At 35.5% G+C, this 23,257-nt stretch overlaps 1 protein-coding gene across 1 annotated transcript in view; it reads right to left on the bottom strand.

Moving 5' to 3' along the window:
• The window catches only part of LOC127852159 (cell division cycle 5-like protein), a 28,830-nt gene extending 5,616 nt beyond the window's left edge, over window positions 1-23,214 (bottom strand). Inside the window, exons 1-15 of the mRNA XM_052385997.1 lie at window positions 23,049-23,214; window positions 19,273-19,376; window positions 18,572-18,733; window positions 15,492-15,613; window positions 13,464-13,611; window positions 13,159-13,235; window positions 12,080-12,183; window positions 10,955-11,034; window positions 9,103-9,178; window positions 7,825-7,992; window positions 5,954-6,131; window positions 4,474-4,607; window positions 3,673-3,850; window positions 2,960-3,084; window positions 1,853-2,050 (exon numbers count right to left, since the gene is read on the bottom strand). Of these exons, the coding sequence (XP_052241957.1) occupies window positions 1,853-2,050; window positions 2,960-3,084; window positions 3,673-3,850; window positions 4,474-4,607; window positions 5,954-6,131; window positions 7,825-7,992; window positions 9,103-9,178; window positions 10,955-11,034; window positions 12,080-12,183; window positions 13,159-13,235; window positions 13,464-13,611; window positions 15,492-15,613; window positions 18,572-18,733; window positions 19,273-19,376; window positions 23,049-23,093 (1,899 nt within the window). The 5' untranslated portion in view covers window positions 23,094-23,214. The remainder of the gene's footprint in view (window positions 1-1,852; window positions 2,051-2,959; window positions 3,085-3,672; window positions 3,851-4,473; window positions 4,608-5,953; window positions 6,132-7,824; window positions 7,993-9,102; window positions 9,179-10,954; window positions 11,035-12,079; window positions 12,184-13,158; window positions 13,236-13,463; window positions 13,612-15,491; window positions 15,614-18,571; window positions 18,734-19,272; window positions 19,377-23,048) is intronic.
• Window positions 23,215-23,257: the final 43 nt, after the last annotated feature.

Below are 23,257 nucleotides of genomic sequence, written 5' to 3'. Positions count from 1 at the left end.
TAGTAGCACAACACCTATGACACACAAAACTGTCCATATACAATATCCATTACATACTATGATCATACTTTAACATCTAGACACAGGCATAGGTGAATACATATCATGATATGAGTATGGGTAATGGGAAATGATAATAGAAATTAATCAATTTATAAATGTACATAACTGTTAGAACTTAGTACCAATGATTATGACTCCTTAGAGCTTGTTTTCCCATGTTTCCTAGCGTAAAGGAACCACCACCACATATAAGACAGCATGCTTTGTTTTCATTTTTAGAGTTTTTTGCCAACCCATGATGAATACTCGGGGTCTTTGAGCCATTAATCATTAAATAATGTCTGTTTATTCATGCTGGTTATATGTCTATTTATATGTACATTATATTAAATCTGAAATTAGAAGAGAAAATCAATTTGTGATCTGTGATATATGGTAGGTTAATACGTGTAAATCATGCAGTTAGGAGCAGAAGCAGGTCTTCTTGATAACTGAAATAAATAAGCAAAGTTAGTATATCTCTTTCATGCTGTCATCTCTTATGATCCTGCAAAGCATAACATATAGAATTAATCAACTCTTGGGGCAAGGATTGCAAAGCCTTTCAGCCTTCAAGGATACAAAAAAATAATCAAAGATAAAAAAATAGATACATTTACATTTCTGAACATGCTTTACACATGTTAATGTTTTATGTACATAGAAGTCAGGGTTTTTTTTGGCCCGATTTTATAGCCGAAATTCGGCTATGTTCCCAATCCCAAAAAGTATACTTTTTTCCCAAAATGTGGCAAAAAATTCCCAATATCACAAAAAAAAAAAAAAAAAAAAAATTTTTTTTTTTTTAGAAAGAAGTCTTATACGTATTTTATCTCAATTTCAATTCAATTACATCTAACAAAGTATTATATGATTTTGTTCTTTTAATTTGAATGATTATAAAGAGTTATATCAAATTTAGTATTTCCCTAATCAGTGGACTTTTCATGTGGAAAAAAAGGCTAATGAATGTATTTTCCCAATTTCATGAAAATGCCGATAAAATTCCCAATTCCAAAGCCATGGGCTATCTTCCCAAAAAGTGGAAAAAAAACCCTGGAAGTAGTCTAAACATTTCAAATAAAAAATATACTGTTGAATCTACTAAAACAAATGATACCTGAAGACTGCCATAGCCACTAAATAACTTATGCATCAACCCAAATTTGTATTTTTTCCTGACTTTTAACTTACTTTTCTGAAATTTCATTTTTCACTGACCATTTTTTTAAATTCCCTGACTTTTCACTGACCTTGAAAAAAAATCAAATTTCCCTGACTTTTCGAGTTAAGTGGCAACCCTGTTATATAACTGTTTGGCACTGTCCTATAAAAGTACCTGAATGTATTAAGCTACCCATAAATGAGGTGAGTAGAATTTACATCAGGAGAACAGCATTTAAACAAATAGAACTCATGTGTTTAAGTTGACATATCAATAAATAAATTATAAATAAGAGACAAAAACTGAGCAATAAGGATTTAGACATTTTAGACTTTTTAAATAAACTATGTATACCCTAATTTAAAGTTTGTAAAAAGATGTTGATAGATAAAATAAAGCACTTCATTAACCCCTTTAAATAAATCATTTCATGTTCCCCTTCAAACAAATCATGTCATTTACCTCTATCAATAAATCATGTCATTTACCCCTTTACAAAATCATGTCATTTACCCCTTTAAACAAATCGTGTCATTTAACCCTTTCAATGAATTGTGTCATTTTCCCAAACAAACAAACCTTATTATTCAACTCTTTTTAAAAAATCATGTCATTTAACCCTGTTAAATAAATCACTTCATTTACCCGTTCAATCTCCGTCTCAGAGACCTTCTCATACGGATGTTCGCTCAGGAAGGCAATGTGCGCGGCCTGGTTGGCAACCCCCTTCTGGCTCGACTGGGGCTTCTTGGCAGGGCCTGCGCCAGACTGGGCCTCCGTGGGATTGTAGGCTGCGTCATTGTGCAGCATGACCAGCATCTCACGCTTGATCAGCTCTTCAGCCTGCGGCAGGAGAAGGGGAGAAATGTAGAATAAAATGAGCTTCATTCTGGGACAACTGGGCTAAATGCACGTGCAAAAAGTGTCATCCAAGCTAAGTCAATGCAGGGACGACACTTTCCACTTTTATGAAAATTTTCGTGTAAAGGAAGCTAGAAATATTGTAAACTAGATTTGTTTTACGAAACTAGCACAAAGCCACATATGAGAGTATATTAGAGGATGTGAAGATTGTTGATCATTAGACTGGGGCATAGCCTTGTCTGGTCTGGCAGGCCAATCATTCAACCTCTGTGCATGCTGTCATCTGTCCACTCAAGAATGAATAGATATATCCATCCCATATGCTTATTATAGTTAACTTAAGCAATAAATATAACATAATATATCTTAGGCTTGGCTCTGTTGTAAAATTGCTAATTTTGACAGCAAATTGTATTCAGCAATTCTAATAAAAGCACGTTTTTCACACACAGTAAGTTTATGACAAACACACTTTTGGCATATTTGCTAAGGTTTTCTTACTTTGAATCTATGGTTAGTCTTTATTTTGAAGTCAAACAATTAAAATAGGTGATTATATGCCCTGATAAATCCAGTTATATATTTCGGTATATACTACTAAGCATGACTTCTACCCTTCCTGATATTAAACCTTTACCACTCCTATACTCACTTTGTTGCAGTTGTAGTCCCTTAGAAAAGTTAATTTAAATTAAAGACCTTTCTTACTAACTTCAAGTTTTAAAGCCTTCAGTTCCAATCGTCAGATACTGATGAGCAGCAAACAGCATAAAACCTGACCAGACTGCGCATTACTCGCAGGCTGGTCTGATTTCATGCTGGTTTCCTAAAGTCATTTTCACTTTTTCTTAGAGCGGGGCAAGGGATAGGACGAGCCCCCGTGTATACCTTCTGGAGATCAGTGAGCTGTGGATCGCCAGGGGCAACGTCTCTCAGAATGGAGTCATTGACGTCATATGGCCTGGGGAGATTCCTCTGTACGGCATGGGACTGCAGCTTCAGTTCTTTCGCCACTGGAAATATGGAAAATGCTTGGTCACCAAGATTTCGTCAAAACTAAATAATGAAGGTTATGCAAAAAATGGGTCTTCCGACATACCCAAACATTGAAGCTACCGATATGCCTTTGCATTGTGTATTGGTACACTCCAACTTTTGATAAAAGTTTTACTTTAAAATCATTATTCTATGCCAATCACCACTTACTGATACAAATAAAACATATATGCCAATCACCACTTACTGATACAAATAAAACATTGCATTTACAGCATACCTCAATATCGATTGACATATGAGCACTCCATTTTACTTTACATACTATGTTTGTGCTCATCGTTCTGAGAAAACTGGGCTTAATGCATGCGCGTAAAGTGTTGTCCCAAATGAGCACAGGCTTATCAGGGACAACACTTTCCGATTTTGTGATATGTTTAAGGAAGTATTACACAGCAAAAATCCTGTTAAGGTGAAAAGTGTTGTGCCTTATGAGCATGTGCAGATTACACAGGCTATTCTGTGACAACATTTTTCGCATATGTATGAAACCCCATTTTTCAGAGTGAGCCTCACATATAATACCCTCCGCATGTACTACTCACTTCTGGCCCTGCGTTCGGCCTCAGACTGGTCATCCAGGTCAGCCTGGTCCTCAATGTACTGATGTCGGTCCCCAGCGTCATCACCATCCTCGTTCATGTCCTCGGGAACCAGTATCTCGAAGTCATTCCTGGGCTGGGGTAGACCGGCCAGGCCCCTACGGAGTTGGTCCCTAGGGTCCTAAGAGCGAATGAATGAGCAAAGTGTTAACATACATCAACCTCATAGAATTATTCTTATTAAAAAGCAACAAGAGACGTAGTATAGCAGGTATGCCCTTCAAGTATTTTTAAAATTGCCAATGTGACTTTAACCTTACATCTCTTGATTTGGAATTCATTAGGGGTCATAACTTGTTCAAAATTACCAGCATACTAATTTATATGATCTTTAGAATTCTCTAGATATTGTGTGGAAACCTAATAATGAAACAAGAACAAGTGTAAACTAATTTCCCTTAACAAGTTCTTGTGACCTTGACATGACATTGATTTGACCTCTAGATATTTTGCGGAAACAAAAGGATTATTGACCGACCTACAGACCTGCCTTCATACCAAACAACCCACCTACAGACATACAGGTGCAAAGCAATATATCCCCTCTCCTTTCAAGGTGGGGTAAATAAAAAAAGATAATAATTCAATTTAATAAAAATTTAATTTCTCAATGGCACTTTTGCTAATCACCAACTGATGAACAAAACATATATTATCACACCAAGATAACAACTTTAAATCTAACGTGTACACATAAGTAACAGAGAGGCCGTTTTAAAAACAAGGAAGCAACATTTGATTCACCTGGTCAAACCCTCTTCCCTCGAAATCATCTGACTGGTTAATGTTCAGTTTGTCCCTCATGGGTGTACGGCCAGGGGTCAGACCGACCTGACCTCCCTGGGTCAACATTGGGGTCATACCATGTGGGGTCATGCCTGGAACAGAGGTCAAAGTTTAGAAGAATTAAATGTGTGTTTTTAACATTAATTTATAAAGGGCCATAGTAACAAACTGGTAATAGAAAGATTTAATAAGTTTTCTACCACAGTTGCTATGATTACTGCATATGTTATCTATAGTTTAGTTGCACTTAAAGTAATACATTTTATGATAAATGTGTTTAAGCAATAATAATAATATCATACTATTGAGGGAGAATGAAAATAAATCTAAAAATCCAATGGCACTAAGATTTTGGATGCAAATGTTTGAATCCTTTTCTTAAAGGGACTGTCAACCACGAATGACGTAAAAAGAAAAGTTCTAAAATACTGTATTTGTTTACAATTGTTAGTTTATATTGATTAAAATATCACGACTGGTATATAACATTACTTGAAAAAAGTTCATATTTTCATATATATATCGTATATATCATCGTATATTCTTTAATAAAATTTTGCAATAGGAAATCGAAAGTACATCGCGAAAATAGGTGACATAACGATATACACACTATAAATAACGCAAGTAGATTGATCATTTTATATTTAAAATATATACAATTCACTACGCATGCACAATTTGCATTCCTGGGTTTACATGTCGATGATGATCAATCTACTGGCGTTGTTTATAGTTAACTGGTAGTTACCTGGTAGACATACCCAGTAAAATTTATTACCAACTATACTGAAAATATGAAAACTTTACAACTTTTTTCAAGTAATGTAATATACCAGTCATGATATTTTAATCAATATAAACTAATAATTGTAAACAAATACGGTATTTTACAACTTTTCTTTTCTTCGTCGTCATGGTTGACAGTCCCTTTAATATACAGTACAGTATCATATTTTGAACATATAACTGTGACCTAAGTCTAAATATTTTACTGTTTATTTTCCTTAAACATGAACATTATTTTTTTATTGTGATTTATGGTCTTAATCCCTAAACAACCCTAAATATTCCAAATTGTCTTAATTTCCTGATTAATCCTTGCAGGACATTTGTCAACATTTTTTGTGTGCTTTTTTCAGTGTTTTTTCTGTTAAAAATGCAGATTTAAACTCAAGCTTGTCCGAGAAATGATACCCTTTCCCAAACTCAACACAACAGATTTCAGTATGTAACTATGAAGTTGCATTATCATGTCATACAAGTTGCTAAAGGAACAAACCTTAAGCAATTTTACCTATATAGACCTCACTCTAGGGGAAAATGGTGCTAAATGCATGGGCCTGTGCAAACTGCACAGCCTAATCTAGGATGACACTTTATGCATTGCTTTAAGCCCCATTTTCCCAGATCGTGGTTCATATATTCAATCCCCTACCTCCATCCAGTCCCATTGGCCCCGGAGTCCTGAAGGGAGTGCCCAGCACCGTGTTAGGGGTCGCCATGACCCTCTGTTGGGGCGTGACCCCACTGAAGTCAGACTCATAGAGGGGCGTGTTCAGTCCTCCCTTAAGGGGCGTGTCCACATTGGTCAGAGCCATGATGTTTTGAGCTTCCTGGAATATCATCACAAATGGGGTGATAAATAAAATTTACTTCTATCAATTCGGTACGTGGATTGGCCAGTATATTTGTTTTACCTATCAGACTGACAACTTATGGACTAATAGTATATCATACTGCCACAATTTTAATAAACACTTACTGTTTTGTAGCAATACGCAGCAATAGGTCAGTAAAAAGACATCAATTTGGGACCTTTTCCGCCCACAATGTCACTTCAAAATAAGGTCAGATATTGTCATAGCAATTGTCTCATATCATGTCTACGAGTAAGTAAACATACATACTAGATAGTAGATAATGGAGTTATTACATTTTGGTACAATTTTAAATGAAAGATACATTTGAAGAAAAACTATTATTAAAGTCAATAAGTGTATCTGCTTCCATAGTATATTTCCCAAATCTGTTATTGCACGAACCCTCTGATCATTAACTATCTACTGCAACATTTGGTCTAACTCAAACATGTAAAAAGATAGTTGATAAGACAGGACAGATATTAATATAAATCTGAGCCAATGTTTTCAAGTTCTATGGTATTTTCCTGTAAATAAGATGCAGCCTTTTGTAAAACCATTCCACCTTGGGACTAATACAAATACCCCGGTATATAAAAATAAAAATATGAGAATTATATGAGAAAATATTCTCAATTTTGGTCCTTTTGATCTACTTTCAAATTTTCTTGATAGAAAATGTGCAGTGCAAGACGAGTTAAAAAAGTTAAATACTTTATGCAGTTATATAATATCTTATTAAATGCATTCCATTTTGCAGTTTTCTTCATGTAAATGTGTCAAAGTTCTCAGTTTTATTGCAAGAAATAAAACACATTCTCTTCCATTCACCAAGATTTAACAATGCCAATATATTTAATAAAATCAACATGTTTTTCTTAGAAATGTCTCATTTTATAGTGCACTTATATCCTAACTTACATAATCAAGATACATTACTATTGGCCAAGTATATCTGAATAACACAGACACAGATGAGCAATTAAAAAAGAACAAGACATGTGTAAATAGGACAAAGATGCACCCACAATCCATGTTTGTTTTCAACTTTGACCTTTGAGCTTTTAGTGTGGGCTTGACCTTTGAGATAGGTCAACTGGTTTTAACGCATGACATGTTGTCTAATTACAGTTTCCATTGGTGTCACATTATTTTAAAATTAATATGTCAATATGTTGGCAAAGTTAAGGCAGAGATAGGAACTTTTCAATTTGACTCGGCTGATAATTTGACCTCTAAGCATGACCTTTGAGGTAGAAACTGAAGCCAGGTTAAACACACGACAAGTGGGCCTATGATGATTTAAATTTGTGCAAAGTATTTTCAAAATCAATCAAATATACGGCAAAGTTCTGCTGAGACAGGAATTTTCAAGTTCTTTTTATGGCAAATTTGACCTTTGATCTCTACATGCAATGTTGATTCATTGTGTATTTGAGGTAGGGAGAATGGTATTTCACACAACACCCCATCTCATGATGCTTTAAATTTGTGCAACCTATTTGAAAATCCATCAATACATGGCAAAGATATGACCGAGACAGGAATTTCCTGGCTGACATCAGGACAGCCATGGGGATGTACAATGTGACTACTATATTCGGAATTTTGGCTGTTTTCAAAGGGCACGCAATAAAAACAGTGGATGAATCTAATACATTATTACCTGCATGAGAATATCTGACGCCAGTGCAGGTGTCCTGGGTGTGCGTAGGGCGGCGTTGCCGGGGGTGACGCTGTAGTCCTGCAGCAGGCTCGCTGTGGCCCCATTCTGGGCCCCTGACTCCTCCGCCTGGGCTCGTGCATTCTCGCTGGCATAGCCCACCTTCACCACCTGTTGGAACAAATGAGACACATAGAAATACTGCAAGGAACATTTCGAAGGGATTTTAATCAAACAATAATAAAAGCGTGTGGGAATGGATGGAGTCTCTTTGTAATACTATTTTACCTTTATAAATATTAATGTACTTTTATTATATATTTATAGTTTTTACATGCATTATTTTAACAAGACTGCTTGTACTGTATTAAGTAAATGTATAATACATATTGATGAACAAATTGTATTCACACACACAAATAAAATAATAATGACAATAATATTTCATATCCTTTTTAACAAGAGGGCCATCGCAACCTGTGGGAGGTACTGAAAGAGGTGAATGAATCATCCGCGAATGAACATTTCAAAGGCACTTTTTAACATATTGTTTACATATCATTTCATCATTATTGATAATAAGTGATGAGGAAAGTGAAGTATCTAAATGAGGATCAGACTCCAAATATAGGGATTGAACCATAAGTAGAGTGTTTTAGCAGTGGACCACTGAGGTCCCCCCAAGTGCCATCCAAATTATGGACACCCATTACAGTATCCTTAAATCTACTTTTAAAAGCTCAAACCATTTACTGGTAAGATAGCAGAAAGCAAATGGGATCCCATGTAATATGATTGACCTGAAGTGTGAACACAACAACTGTAGGACTAACAGTAGACCATCTGATTCACCAACATTATGTAGACCAATATCTTATCAACCTTATCAGTATACTGCAGACCCTTATAAAAGTACCTTTCTCACTTAATAATCATTAAGGTTATCTGTGCACAGGTTCAACATTATCACACATTATGTTATGCTATCCTGTGGTTTTTAATGAAATATCACTTATTTAAAAACGGTAAATCACTGTAACCAACAATGAAAATAACAATGAAATTACCCATATTTTTAACTGTTTCACAGTGAAATTATCACATTAGTTTGACAGCATTACATCATGAATCCCACATTATTCTCTAGTTTTAACCTTTTGACAGGTAAACAAACAGCTAAAAAGCATGAAATAAAAAATGAATTGGTTTTGGTCCAATGTTTATTTTTATCGACCTAAAAAACTCATAGAAAATAAATATTTTTCTGGCGGTGTCGCCCACCTCTTCCAATTCAGCCTCTGAGATCTGTGGGGCAGGTAGCACCAGCTTGCTTCTCTTCTTTACAGGCTCTTGAAAACTGCAAACAAAGCATCACAATAGTATATAATGCTTTAATCTGCATTTTTTTTAATAAAGAGTTTTTAAAGGAGATGAAACATATGTGTAAATGATAGTGAAAATATTTAACACTTTACCACTTATGTACGTATTTTGACGTGCTTGTAGTCCCTTAGAAAGTTACATTGAATTCAAGACCTTTCTTACTAGATTCAAATTTTAAAGGCTTAATTTCCAACCTTCAGATACTGATGAGCAGCAAACAGCACAAAACCTGAACAGACTGAGTTACTCACAGGCTGTTCTGGTTTTATGCTGTATGCACATAGCCATTTTCACTTTGTTTATGATGGGGAAAGGGATACTATACATCATGCTGTTTACTGCCATGACAGCAAACTGAAGTGAAAACCATATTGTCAATACATGTATTCAGTGTAACATCATACCATAAGCAAAACGTGAACTGTTTAAATAGCACAACTTCACACTGAAATATGCATAGTGAAAGCATATGTTCTGAGAAAACTGGGCTTAATGCATGTGTGTAAAGTGTCATCCCAGATTAGCCTGTGCAGTCTGCACAGGCTAATCAGGGACGACACTTTCGGCCTTAATTTGATTATCGGTAAGAAGGGACTTCCTTGAAACTAGAAATACCATAAAAGGGGAAAGTGAGGTCCCTGATAAGCCTGTGCCAGGGGTTCCGCTGTAGATCGCCATTGGCGCCAAATGGCACTAATTTTTTTTAAGTGGCTCCAATTTTTTTAAAGTGGCGAATTTCAAAAAATCGGTAAAATCCTATCCGAAAATGTACTGCGAGTCGAAAATCACGCGACCGAGCATAAGCGGCCAGCGTTTGTCAGTTGTAAATATTGATTTACGACGATGTAAGCGACCTACAGTGTAGAGTGCACTGAAATCACGGAAGCGTGAAAGTGTTACAGTCGGTGTTTTTACTGCTATTGTCAAGTTTTATGGGGGTTATTATCGGATAAACGGTTCTTTTATGATAAAGAACTATCAATTATGTAACACTTAGGACAAACTGGCACAAAGATCAATGATTATAACGATATATAAGGCGGCTACTCTTTAATCAATACCATGGTAAGTATATTGTTATTTATTTGAAAATGTGGGTACAAATTACTGTTAATTTAAATTGAGATGTTCGTCGTTCAGATGTGTATCATTTTTTCCCTTTCAGTTTATGTGCATCATATTAGCCAAATGACCAAAATTAACTGTTAAACAATTAAATTTATATGTTTTATTTTCTGAAATGTAACTGTTAAACAATTAAATTGAGAGGCTTTATTTACTGATGTTTGAATTCTTTTTCCCTTCCAGATGATGTACATTTGTGTAATTGTATGTTTTAATAAATTTTTATAAAAAAATGTATGCAGCATACTGTTCCATTGATGTTAACATTATTAGATAAGTTTGGTTATATGTGATTGTTTATCATGTGCAGACCAATATTTTTATGTATAAATAAAGCTTATTAAGACTTATGAAGTTACTTATTACATGTATTATTTATGTATTTACATACTTTTAAAAGTAATAATATAGTCAATGACATTGATGTTGTAAGGTTTCTAAGACGATTGTCATAATTAATAAGGTCGGAATAACTGACAGTTTCGCGCCGCGAAAAAGTGGCGACAACTTTTTTTGGGCCAGTGGAACCCCTGCTGTGCGGACTGCACAGGCTAATCTGGGACGACACTTTACGCACATGCATTATGCCCACTTTTCTCAGACCGCAACTCATATAATGCCCTACTTGCTCTGTCCAGCTATCAATCCCGGCAGGTCACTCTCCTTTCTCTTCTTCTGTCTTTCCTTGTCTTTCCTTCGATCCCGCTGAAAATAACAGTATGAATAATTATCGATCTAGTATAACAAAAGGTGCCAGTGGCTTTTCAAAAGGTGCACGGTGGAATACCGAACAATGTCAGTGACATCATTTCATAATTAAATAAATATAGCAAATTTCTGATTCTAACATGCGTAAATTAAGTTTTAAAGCTGTGTACATTTAATTGCCATTGAATATGAGAAATAGTAAATTTCAACAGATTTTCACATATTTTGTGTGTTGACTAACCTATTGGGACAGGAGGGAGGAACCAAAAAGGAGCAGGAGCAAGCATCCTGGTTTTTCATTTTCGACCATTCCCTATCATTTATACACTTAAATAAAAGCACTATACAAGTTACATGTAAGAGTAAAAACTCTAAACACTGAGAAAATTTGGTTTGAAAGAAACCTCTTAACAGACATGTACTACTGAACCTGTTCTTAACTCCCATGAATTCAAAAGTGACTTTCATATCCGTTGTTTGACATTTGCACCCAATGAAAATGCCTTGCTTAAGCAATTTCAGGCTCTTCTCTGTGGTCATCAATTCAGTGTGTTGAACCACCATACAATATCTTTATCTACAATCTTTTCTCTCCATTGACTTATCAATGGTTTGCTCTTCTGCATCTGTTTATTGATTGATTGCCTCTGATAAAGATGGCTGCACTGTGACCTCTGCTGAATGCCATACACAGAGATAAAAGGATATTAAATACAGGATTTGGGGGGTGGGGGGGTGGAAAGAACAAGCCTCGTTCTAGAAAAACAAGGCTTAATGCATGTGCGCAAATGGTAATCCCAGATTAGCCTGCGCAGTCTCCACTTTTTTTATTGAATTTTTTGTTTAAATGAGGTTTTTCCTAAATGAAAATTCAGTATAGGCCGAAAGTGTCATCCCTGATTAGACTGTCCACACTGCACAGGCTAATCTGAAATGACACTATGCAGAGTTTTCTCAGAAAGAGGCTCAAATATAAAGCTTAAAGTAGGCCTATAAGATTTCTTTCAGGAGTTGTGCACATGTACATGAAACCTCTGCTGACCTCTTCCTTGGTATCCCTCCTCTCCCCGTCCAAGTCTTGCTGTCTGAGACGCTTGAAGTTGGGATCCAGAGGGTCATAGTTCTCCTCAGACGTGTCAAAGAAGCCTTGAAATCAAACAGACACAGATTATTGATAGATCGAAGATTACAAAAGGTACAAGGTGCTGCTTAATTATCGAAGAAGGGAAAGCCAGACCTGTCTTTAAAAGATAACCAGTTGATTTGATAATCTCCCCTGGTGAGTGGGATTATACAAATGCCTTTCATTCATCCATCTGTTAGTCTGTTGGGGACACTTTTGTGTCTGCTTCATATCTTCTATACACTTTTGACTATTTTCAGGGAACTTGACTCAAATATTAAGGTCATTGAGACAATGTGCAGAAGGAATAAGTCAGTCATGCTTGCTCAAGGTCAATGCCCAACTTCAAGGTCAAATGTTCAAGCCTCCATTTTCATGTCTGCTGTATATCTCCTTCACCCTTTGAAGGATTTTCATAAAATTTTACTAAAATGTTAGGTCACCAAGGAGATGTTATTCCTGTTCAAGGTCAAGGTTAGAATTGAAGTTCAAAGGTTTGAGCTTCCATTTACGTTGCTGCCGCATTCCTCATATAATCTTTGATAGATTTTCATCAAACTTGGCGAAATGTTCAGGCATTTGACACAGTGTACAGAAAAAAGTCAATCAAACTGGTTCAGGGTCAAGGTCAAACTTTAAGGTCAAAATTTTTCCCCTCCATTTTTGTGTCCGCTCCATATTTCATGTTACCTTTGAAGGATGTCGTAAAACATGGCTGCAATATAAAGTTCATTGAGACCATATGCAGAGTCTGTCATGCTGACTTAAGTTCAAGGTAACACATGAATGTCAATAGTAAAGCCTTCATTCTTTTCGTATCTGCTTCATATCTTCTATATCAATAGCGGGATTCTCATCAAAAGTTAGTGTCATTGAGAAGATATTCTGGTGTCATGAGTGAACCAAATTGCATCAAAGTCCAGTCCACCACTTCAAGGTCAAATGAATCTTGTGGGCAATTTAGATTTCTCTGGACTGCCTCGTTTTATTTGCTATACCTGGTGCTGGCTTTTTCTCGAATGGAATTTCTGCATTATAGTCCACTCCTCTACGCCTTCGAGACTTCTTCTTGATCCTAAAATTTGATTTTAATATAATTGAATTTAAATAATGCGGTTTTATTTACCCTAAAAATATTCTTATAAATATATATTTATATATATATTCTCTTGTATATAAACACATTTTTATCTTTGTCAGTAATTTGAACAGTTCAAAACAAATATTTTAGCACAGTAAATTATTTAAGATTTTATCTTAATAATATTTTTTTATGCTACTCTTCTTAACATAAAAAACTTACTCAATGCCTGCAGCCCTTAGTTCCCGGCGTTTCTGCAGGGCAGCGAGCCGTCTTGCCTCTTCCAGCTGCTTCTCGCGGGCCTTACGCTTGGCCTTCTTGCCCTGAGTGTTGGCCAGCCTGGCACGTGCCTCAGACAGCATTTCCAATTCTGCATGTATCAGGACATAGGGTTATTTATTTCCCAATCATAGTTACCTATTCATTTACCAGTAAAGTTAAAGTTAATTTAAGTATACAGTCAATAGTGTATCAGAAGCATGAATTTTGGAAACACCAAAAATACACTACCCATCCTCTACTTATAAGGTTCACCAAAACACTTCCCATTTATTAGATCTTGTACAGTTTTTAACTATTTGTATAACAATATTGGCTTTGAAATGGAGAAAATCAGCTAAAAAGAGAAATCAAACACCCCTGAACTCACTTCAATTTCAAATAGATCCCATCAAACACCTCTGAACTCTTTTCATTTTCAAACAGATGCCATAAAAAACCCTGAACTCACTTCATTTTCAAATGGATCCCATCAAACACCCCTGAACTCACTTCATTTTCAAACAGATCCCATCAGACACCCCTGAACTCACTTCATTTTCAAACAGATCCCACAATTGGAAGCAATCATTTAACAAGAGCACCGCCTTGCTGGTGCAGACCGCTCATCTATTTTGCTTTTAAAAGGTGAAGGGACCTATCTCAATTTCAATCACAAAGGAGGGAGGGGTGGAGTGGAGAGGGTGTATAGTGTGGGGGTGTGGTCACTAATTACATTATCTTCCAAAAATGAAAAAAAAACATGTTTAAAAAAAACACTTTTTTGGGGGGGTGGGGGGTGGGGGGGTGGGGCGGGGTATAGTGTGAGGGTGTGGTTGTCATTAATTAGATGATCTTTGGGGGGCGTGGGGGATGATTTGGGTGGAGTCTATTGTTGTATGTCAGGTAAGTGTTGTTTTGTCAAAGTATCAATCAAATCTAATCACAAAATTTAACCATATATTCAAAGTTACTAAGTAAAAAAAGGGCCATAAGTCAGTAAAAATGACAACCAGAATTATGCAACTTGTCCTTAACTGTCCCTTTATGATAGTTTGCATGTGTTCCAAGTATGAAAGCAATATCTATGATACTTTAGGGGTAAAGTGGACCAAAACACAAAACTTAACAAAATTTTCAATTTTCTAAGTATAAAGGGCCCATAATTCCGTCAAAATGCCAGTCAAAGTTACATAACTTTGCCTGCACAGTCCTCTTATGATAGTAAGTAAGTGTTGCAAGTATGAAAGCAATAGCTTTGATACTTTAAGAATAAAGTGGACCTAAACACAAAACTTAACCAAATTTTCAATTTCCTAAGTATAAAAAGGGCACACAATTCTGTCGAAATGCCAGTCAGAGTTACAAAACTTTGCCTGCACAGTCCCTTTATAATAGTTAGTAAGTTTTGCAACTATGAAAGCAATAGCTTTGATACTTAAGGAATAAAATGGACCTAAACACAAAACTTAACCAAATTTTCAATTTTCTAAGTATAAAAAGGGCACATAATTCTGTTGAAATGCCAGTCAGAGTTACATAACTTTGCCTGCACAGTCCCCTTATGAAAGTTAGTCAGTGTTGCAAGTATGAAAGCAATAGCTTTGATACTTAAGGAATAAAATGGACCTAAACACAAAACTTAACCAAAATTTTCAATTTTCTTAGTATAAAAAGGGCACATAATTCTGTCAAAATGCACGCCAGAGTTATCTAACTTTGCCTGCCCAGTCCCCTCATGACAGTAAGTAAGTGTACCAAGTTTGAATGCAATAGCATTGATGCTTTATGAGAAAAGTGGACCTAAACGCAAAACTTAACCGGACACCAACGCCGACGCCAAGGTGATGACAATAGCTCATAATTTTTTTTCAAAAAATAGATGAGCTAATAAAAAAAACAGATTTAAAAACAATACAAATCATTTTAAATGCCCAAGAACCACATATTTTATCATTAAAAGCCGTTAATGAGCTGCAAAAAGACTCGTACCATCTTCGTCCATGTCCACGGGGTCAGGTTTAGCAGGTTTTGCCTCTGCATTCGGGTCAATCTCCCCTGGCTTGAGTCTCCGAGGATCATCTTCATTCTCATCACGGTTCTGTGCCTTATCACTGGTAGCAAATGAGAATGAAACATTTAGTAGTGACCAAGAAATCATGGTTTATTCCCAAGAAAGAGACTTTAAAGTTCCGTCATGAGCCTCAGATGCTTTACAAGAGAGCCAGGGGTCAGAAGATGCTCACCTGAGACACCAAGGAATTAGCCTGTTCTGAGCAGGTTGTTCTCACAAGGGTTTACAATTGACTTATTAGGAAAACTGATCAAACATCTGGTAGCCATGTTTTTTTAACTAACCTTAATCATTTTAAGACTTAGAAAAAATATCATAACAACTCAATTTTTTAATGTAATAAGCTGATTTCAAGATAAGTGGGTAAAAAATGTGACTTGAGTTTTCAAATGGTTTTACTATAGCCTACAAAAAAATCCCATCCCATGACGGCCCTGTTTTTCAATCAAAAGAAATCATATCTCACTCTTAGGAGATATCATTAGAACAAATATTTTATCTAATACCTACACTAAACATAGGAAAAATTGCAATAATGCTCATTTAATGAAGTATGCTTTGTTAACACCTATTGCAAACTTTGACTTATTATTATAATCAGAGCTTACATCAGGGTCAAGATTCTGGAAGTTTTCTCTTCCAAGTGCTGTATACCACATTCTGTTACCATAAGATTGTAAGTCTAACATATTTTTTGAAATATTGATACATCAATGACTGCAATTTGAAAGACTTTAAACAATAATTGTGAGAAAATTACCACCTAATATTAACATCCATTAATGCAAGCTCTGAAACAAAAATCAAGAAATGAGTACTTGCATCATTTTACTTAGCACACAACAATACACTAATACATACAGATAACCATTTCCCGCTCAGAAGCAAAGTGACAAGAGCTGTCAGAGGACAGCGCGCTCGACTATTCAAGTGCTTGACAGTATAACATAAGCCGTCATGGGGAAATTGTTCATATTCAATAATTTATTAGACGATCTTTCAAAAATAAAAAAAGGAAAAAAAAAAATCTTTTTTTTTGGGGGGGGGGGGGGGGTAGGGGGGTGAGAGGGGGGTATAATGTGGCGTGTGGTAATTTATTAGATGATGTTTAAAAAAAAAAATTGGGGGGGGGAGGTTGGGGGGGGGGGGAGGGATTCTGGGTAGGGGCGTGGGGTATTGTTTGGGTGGAATCCATTGTGGTATTCAGGTAAGTGTTGTTTTGTCAAAGTAATAATAAAATGTGATCCTAAATAAAGAAGTTATGGCAATTTAAGCAAAATGTTCAATTATCTAAGTGTAAAAGGGGCCATAATTATGTCATAATGCTCGATACAGTGGTCTGCTCTTGTTTATAGGTTGGGGTCATGTTGGTAAACAAGTATGCAACATATAAAAGCAATATGTCAAAGGATATAGGAAATATTTGGGGTAGTAGGCAAACTTTAACATAGATTTATCAATAATATGCATATTCTAAGTATAAAAGGGGCAAAAATTATGACAAAATGCTTGAAAGAGTTGTCTGCTCTTATTTATAGGTTGGGGTGATGTTGGTAAACAAGTATGCAAAATATAAAAGCAATATGTCAAGGGACAATGAAAATAAATGGGGTAGTACGAAAACTTTAACATTTGCTGCATATTCTAAGTATAAAAGGGGCAAAAATTATGACAAAATGCTTGATAGAGTTGTCTGCTCTTTTTTATGAATGGGGTCATGTTGGTAAACAAGTATGCAAAATATGAAAGCAATTTGTCAAGGGACAATGAAAATAATTGGGGTAGTACGAAAACTTTAACATTTGCACGCTAACGGCACGGAACGGCATGGCACGGAACGGAACACCGACGCCGGGGTGAGTAGGATAGCTCCACTATATATATTTCATACATAATAGTCCAGCTAAAAATGGCTATATGCAATCAGCATTAAAACAGAACAGCCTAGGCTGTTCAGATTTTATGCTGTTTGCTGTCTCATCAGTAAAATAAAGTTGGAAATGAACCTTTAACATTTAAATCTATTCAAACAAGCGCTGTTTGTAAAACATGCATGCCCCCCATATGGGCTGTCAGTTGTAGTGGCAGCCATTGTGTGAATACGTTTTTTGTCACTGTGGCCTTGACCTTTGACCTAGTGACCTGAAAATCAATAGGGGTCATCTGCCAGTCATGATCAATGTACCTGTGAAGTTTAATGATCCTAGGCCTAATTATTCTTGAGTTATCATCCGGAAATCATTTTACTGTTTCGAGTCACTGTGACCTTGACCTTTGACCTAGTGACCTGAAAATCAATAGGGGTCATCTGCCAGTCATGATCAATATACCTATGAAGTTTCATGATCCTAGGCGTAAGCATTCTTGAGTTATCATCCGGAAACCATTTGACTATTTCGAGTCACTGTGACCTTGACCTTTGACCTGAAAATCAATAGGGGTCATCTGCCAGTCATGATCAATGTACCTATGAAGTTTCATGATCCTAGGCCTTTGCATTCTTGAGTTATCATCCGGAAACCATTTTACTATTTTGAGTCACTGTGACCTTGACCTTTGACCTAGTGATCTGAAAATCAATAGGGGTCATCTGCCAGTAATGATCAATGTACCTATGAAGTTTCATGATCCTAGGCCTAAGCATTCTTTAGTTATCATCCGGAAACCATCTGGTGGACGGACCGACCGACCGACCGACATCTGCAAAACAATATACCCCCTCTTCTTCGAAGGGGGGCATACAAATTTATGTAGTTCATTAAGGGACTAGAAATGGGTCAAAATATGTATCTGTGTTGTAAAGGGTTAACATACAGCACGTATTCATAGTGTTCAATGCACTGTGCGGCCCTCTATTGGGGAAATGATCCTCCACCGGGATAGGCTAACTAACAAATGAGCCTTGCATTTGGGTAAAGTATCATCCGAGATAGCCTGTGGAGTGCTCACAGACTAATCAGGGATGACACTTTCCCCTTTTAACAGGCAGTGAACCTACAGCAGGTATTCGTAGTGCTCGAGACACTGTGCGGCTGTGCGGCCCACGATGGGCGCGATGGTCCTCCACTGGGTGGGCATCAGCTTGGCCAGGTGCAGCAGCTTCTCCTCCTCCTCCCTGCTCCACTCTGTCTTCTTGATGCTGGGGTCCAGCCATTCGTACCTTTAATGTCATAGTAGATAACAAAGTAGTAACAAATGTTTTTAAAGGCAATTTCAGCAGTTAATCATAATTTCAGGCTGAGTTTTTGGATAATTTCTGCAAAACTAGATCATATTTGCTAATCCTCTCCCTGTATTCATATTGATGTCGAAAATAAGTAGTTCATCGTAAAAAAGTTTAATATTTATTTGTTTTATATAAATATATGTGTTTATTGAATTTGTTTTGGGGACATAACTTACCATAACTGACCATTTAGCCAGGGCTTTTTTTGTTGATTTGGGGAAACAACCTGGCCTTCTTTTTGGGGGAAAAAATATTGAGAAATTTTAAAGAAATTCTGTCAGGAAAAGGGGGCCTTTGTCTTAGGGGAAGGGACCTACATAAAGTCTTGCTAAAGAAGAAAAAAGAGCCCTGATTGAGGTTAACACTGTTTTACTTATTTTAACTTGACAGACCCTGTTTTGCTTATTTTCCAAATGTATAACTTACCCTCTAGCCTTACATTGTTTTGCTTATTTTCCAAACGTATAACTTACCATCTAGCTTTACACTGTTTTGCTGATTTTCTATGTAGAAGTGAAGCAATTCTGGACCACTGATTTTTGCCATATTTCATAACAGCTGCCTTCAATATCTCATCCTGTAATTGTAAAATAAGAACAAATTTTATGAATGCAACCATAATATCAAATTTGCAATAGTAACCACAGTCAGAGATGCTTTCCCATCTTTATAAAGAACAAGGAACTTTCCCAATACAGAAAAAAATAAAAGTTTCCAAATGCTGTGCAATAAAATCCCAACTAAAGATTTCTAAAAAAAACAAAAAAACTTTTAATCAAATGCAAAATTTAGTTAATTTCCCTATGCAGCTTTATGGCTTGAGCATAAGTAAATATAATATTGACAACTAGTGAACTTGACAAAACTTAGTTATCAATTAAAAAGTTTTTGTTAGTAACAAATAAAATATACCAAATACCCAATCTGAAGACTTCACAATGCTAATTTTCCCAATTTCAGTTTTTTTCGCGCTAATTTTTCCCAATAGGGCTGGTTACTGTACTTTTCCCAATAGGGAAAAAAATCGCCTACAGTTTGCATAAGCTAGCAATACATATACCACGAATTGATGAGCTTCAGTGACCTTATGAACTTTGGTATAGGGCTGTAACAATACATTTGAATATTCAAATAACTCGAATACGGCTGTGGAAGAATCGTATTCGTTATTCGCCACCTCCCGAACTGATTATTTGATGAATACAAACAAGGTGGTTTTGAGTTTGAAAGTTTAATAATCTTATCTTACCTTACAAATGAAGATTCACACAATAAAACCCTATATTTAAATGTTCTTCTCCTTATTCGGGCATTTTTCATCATGTTTACTCCACCCACTATGTTACACAGTGAGATTATCAACAAAAATGGTGGGCACTGTTTGAATATTAACGACATTGAATTGAAAAATCTTTAGATGGTTGTTTAATGTACATACATCTCATTAGTAGCAGTCTAGCAGATGACTGCTAAATAGCAACAAATGAGTTGTGGTCAGTATTTATGGAGTAATGAAAACTATTTCTTGTCCAATACTTTTTCTATTGTCATGCGGTTTTTATTCAATATATCAAATGAGCATATGTCAGATAGGTGACATTGAAATATCATCTACATCACCTATCTGGCATATGCTCATTAAAAAAATGTGAATGAGTACTGTCACTTATGTGTCAACTGTTGACTCTTAATTGTTCTACTCAAGGATTTTATTAGTACTAGTAATGTTTTCTCAAAAGTTTCAAAACTGTGTTCAATGTTTAAGCAGTTCTAGTCAGTGTTTTGTTATTTCAAAGTGTTATATTTCATATTTTCAGTATGCAATGATACTCAATTAATCAAATTGACAAATACTCATAGTTTCATACTATATTTATGTCATGCCAAGTTGCTTAATTGTTCTACTCAAGGATTTTATTGGTACTAGTCATGTTTTCAAAACTGTGTTCAAAGTTTAGCAGTTCTAGTCAGTGTTTTGTTATTTCAAAGAGTTATATTTCATATATTCAGTATGCAATTATACTCAATTAATCAAATTGATAAATACTCATAGTTTCATACTATATAATGTCATGTCAAGTTGTCAGTATTACTTTTGTTCATTGAAATTCATATTTGCTAATAAATATTCGTATTTGCCACCCTGTATTCGTGATACGTATCGTATTCATCACCTAGTGTATTAGTTACAGCCTTAATTATATATATTGACAAAAGGACAAAAGAGAATATCATCCGAGCAAACTATGTATATTAAGTAGTAAGTACTTATTTACATCATCATGTTTTTCCTGGAGAGGTAGGAACCTAAAACCACGAATGCAAAAAAGCAGAAGTTGTAACTTGTTGTTTCCTTACTTAGACTCCTTCATTAATTATGGAGTTAAAACATAATCTTTCACTGCTTTACATGCATCTTTACCCAAAGTTGGCAAATGTTTTAGTCCAGTGATTAATTACATTCATTTTCCAGTTTTTTAACCGTTATCAGTTTGTAAAACTTATGTATAATGTGTCACCGCATTAATGTAAATAGGCTGATTTTACTGTAATTAAATTCCTTTAATCAATAATAAAAAAAGCAATATTCAACAAACAAATCAACAGATTAGAACACCATGATAAATTCTAAACCGACACAGTTACATAATTTGGTTACAATTTGCAAAATCACAATGATGTTTAATTTAGTTTTAGAATTTGCATAATAAAAGATAGGGCTGAATAAGTCATGTTGATTTGGGACTGATAAAGTCTGGAGCCGAATCGACCCTGTGGCTGAATGAGCCTGATACCAGGTCAATTACCCATGCAGGGGTTCTGAAATATGCTGTCCGAGTTGTCCGAGTCGTTTATTTACCCTTCCGGGCAAGCAGTTTTTGAAAGCTGGCTTGTCCGGGGACAAGTAAAATTTCCGTGGTAAAATTTATTTCGAGAACGAAACTTCAATATTTTTCGAAAATAAAAAACGAAGTTTATATAAATAGCTTATGATTAATCTGCGGACCAGCACACTATTTTAACTGGAGGTATGTTATTTTCCGATAATAATTATTTAATGTGGTAAACCAGTCAACGAGTATATATAGCAACAGCCAATCACGCATAAGAAAACAATTTTAATCAGGGACCTATGTCCCTGTTTTAATAGAGAAACCAGCACACATGTGTATAGCAACAGCCAATCACGCATAAGAATTTTAAGATAACACTTTTCGTACATTGCAAATGGCCGCATACATGTTCTAACGACCTGCATTCGATTTTTATATAATAAAACCACTTCAACGTCTAGCCATGACGCTAATCAGACCAATGATAAAATCAGTTTGGCGTCGGAAAAGAAGAGAAAAGCCAAGTATGAATATGATAAACACACGACGCCAAGCGGAAACGAGAATTTTTTTAGTCTTGGCTAATTGATTTTCCTTGGCTTGAAACGTTGCCGATGTGTGTAAATGTAAACTTCGTAAGGAGTTTCCTTTATTAGCGGATAATTATATACTTATAATTAACGGAGATTATTTCATTTCAAGTGAATTGTCTAGTCATGTTGAGATTATTAAATATCCAAGATGGTATCATGTTAGTCGAACTTGTTGACGCTCTCAAATATTAAGCTACTTTTTATATTGGTAATATTTGGAGTTCCAAAGAATTTAGCCCACATAAAAAGTATCTCTAAATTCTTTGCGCGTCTTAAAAATAAGACTAGTATCATGTGTGACTTAAACGTGATCTTATTATATGCACATCTTGCTTGTATTTTTTGTTCAATTTTCTAGTTAACTATGTTTATAATTTAAAATAGAAGTTAACAAAAGTGAATGCTTGTATTATTTGCTTAATTAGTAATGACCTTTTCCTTTATTTATCTTAAAAGTACGGACAAGTACTTCTTTGGTACGGACAAGTGAATATGTGGGTCCAACTTGTCCGTGGGCAATTAGACTCTTAAAATATTTCAGAACCCCTGCCCATGGAATTAACAGATAAGTGTACACCCTGACCATATTGTGAAGACTACTGATCAGACAATACAACCCGAAAAAAACTATGCATGATTGGCATAGGAAAAGGTTCATTGATACAACTATTTACAGTTGCATAAAAAGACTTGACTTAAGAGAAATGTGCTTTTAGTTTTTTAACTTGCTAAGGCAGAATTTGATAAAACAACACGCATCCGAAAATAGCATGCCTACAATCAAGGCAAAAATAACAATAATTCTTTCTTAATATGGTTTACCTCGGTGTTTCTCCAAACACCACCTTTTATCATTATACGTGGCATCTTTACCGTCTATTTTGAGTAACTTATTATGAAATTATCAGTCTCTTTTTTACTATTTTATAGATTGTTTTTGCAAAAAAACGTTACATAGTTTTCGTTCAATGGTTGTATTGATTGAAAATCTTCAATTCCTAACCGGCTTTGTGATTCTAATGGTCTTAAGT

Source organism: Dreissena polymorpha, chromosome 12 (assembly GCF_020536995.1).
Source record: "Dreissena polymorpha isolate Duluth1 chromosome 12, UMN_Dpol_1.0, whole genome shotgun sequence".
Classification (NCBI taxonomy): Eukaryota; Metazoa; Mollusca; class Bivalvia; order Myida; family Dreissenidae; genus Dreissena; species Dreissena polymorpha.
This window is presented reverse-complemented; position numbering and strand designations above follow the sequence as displayed.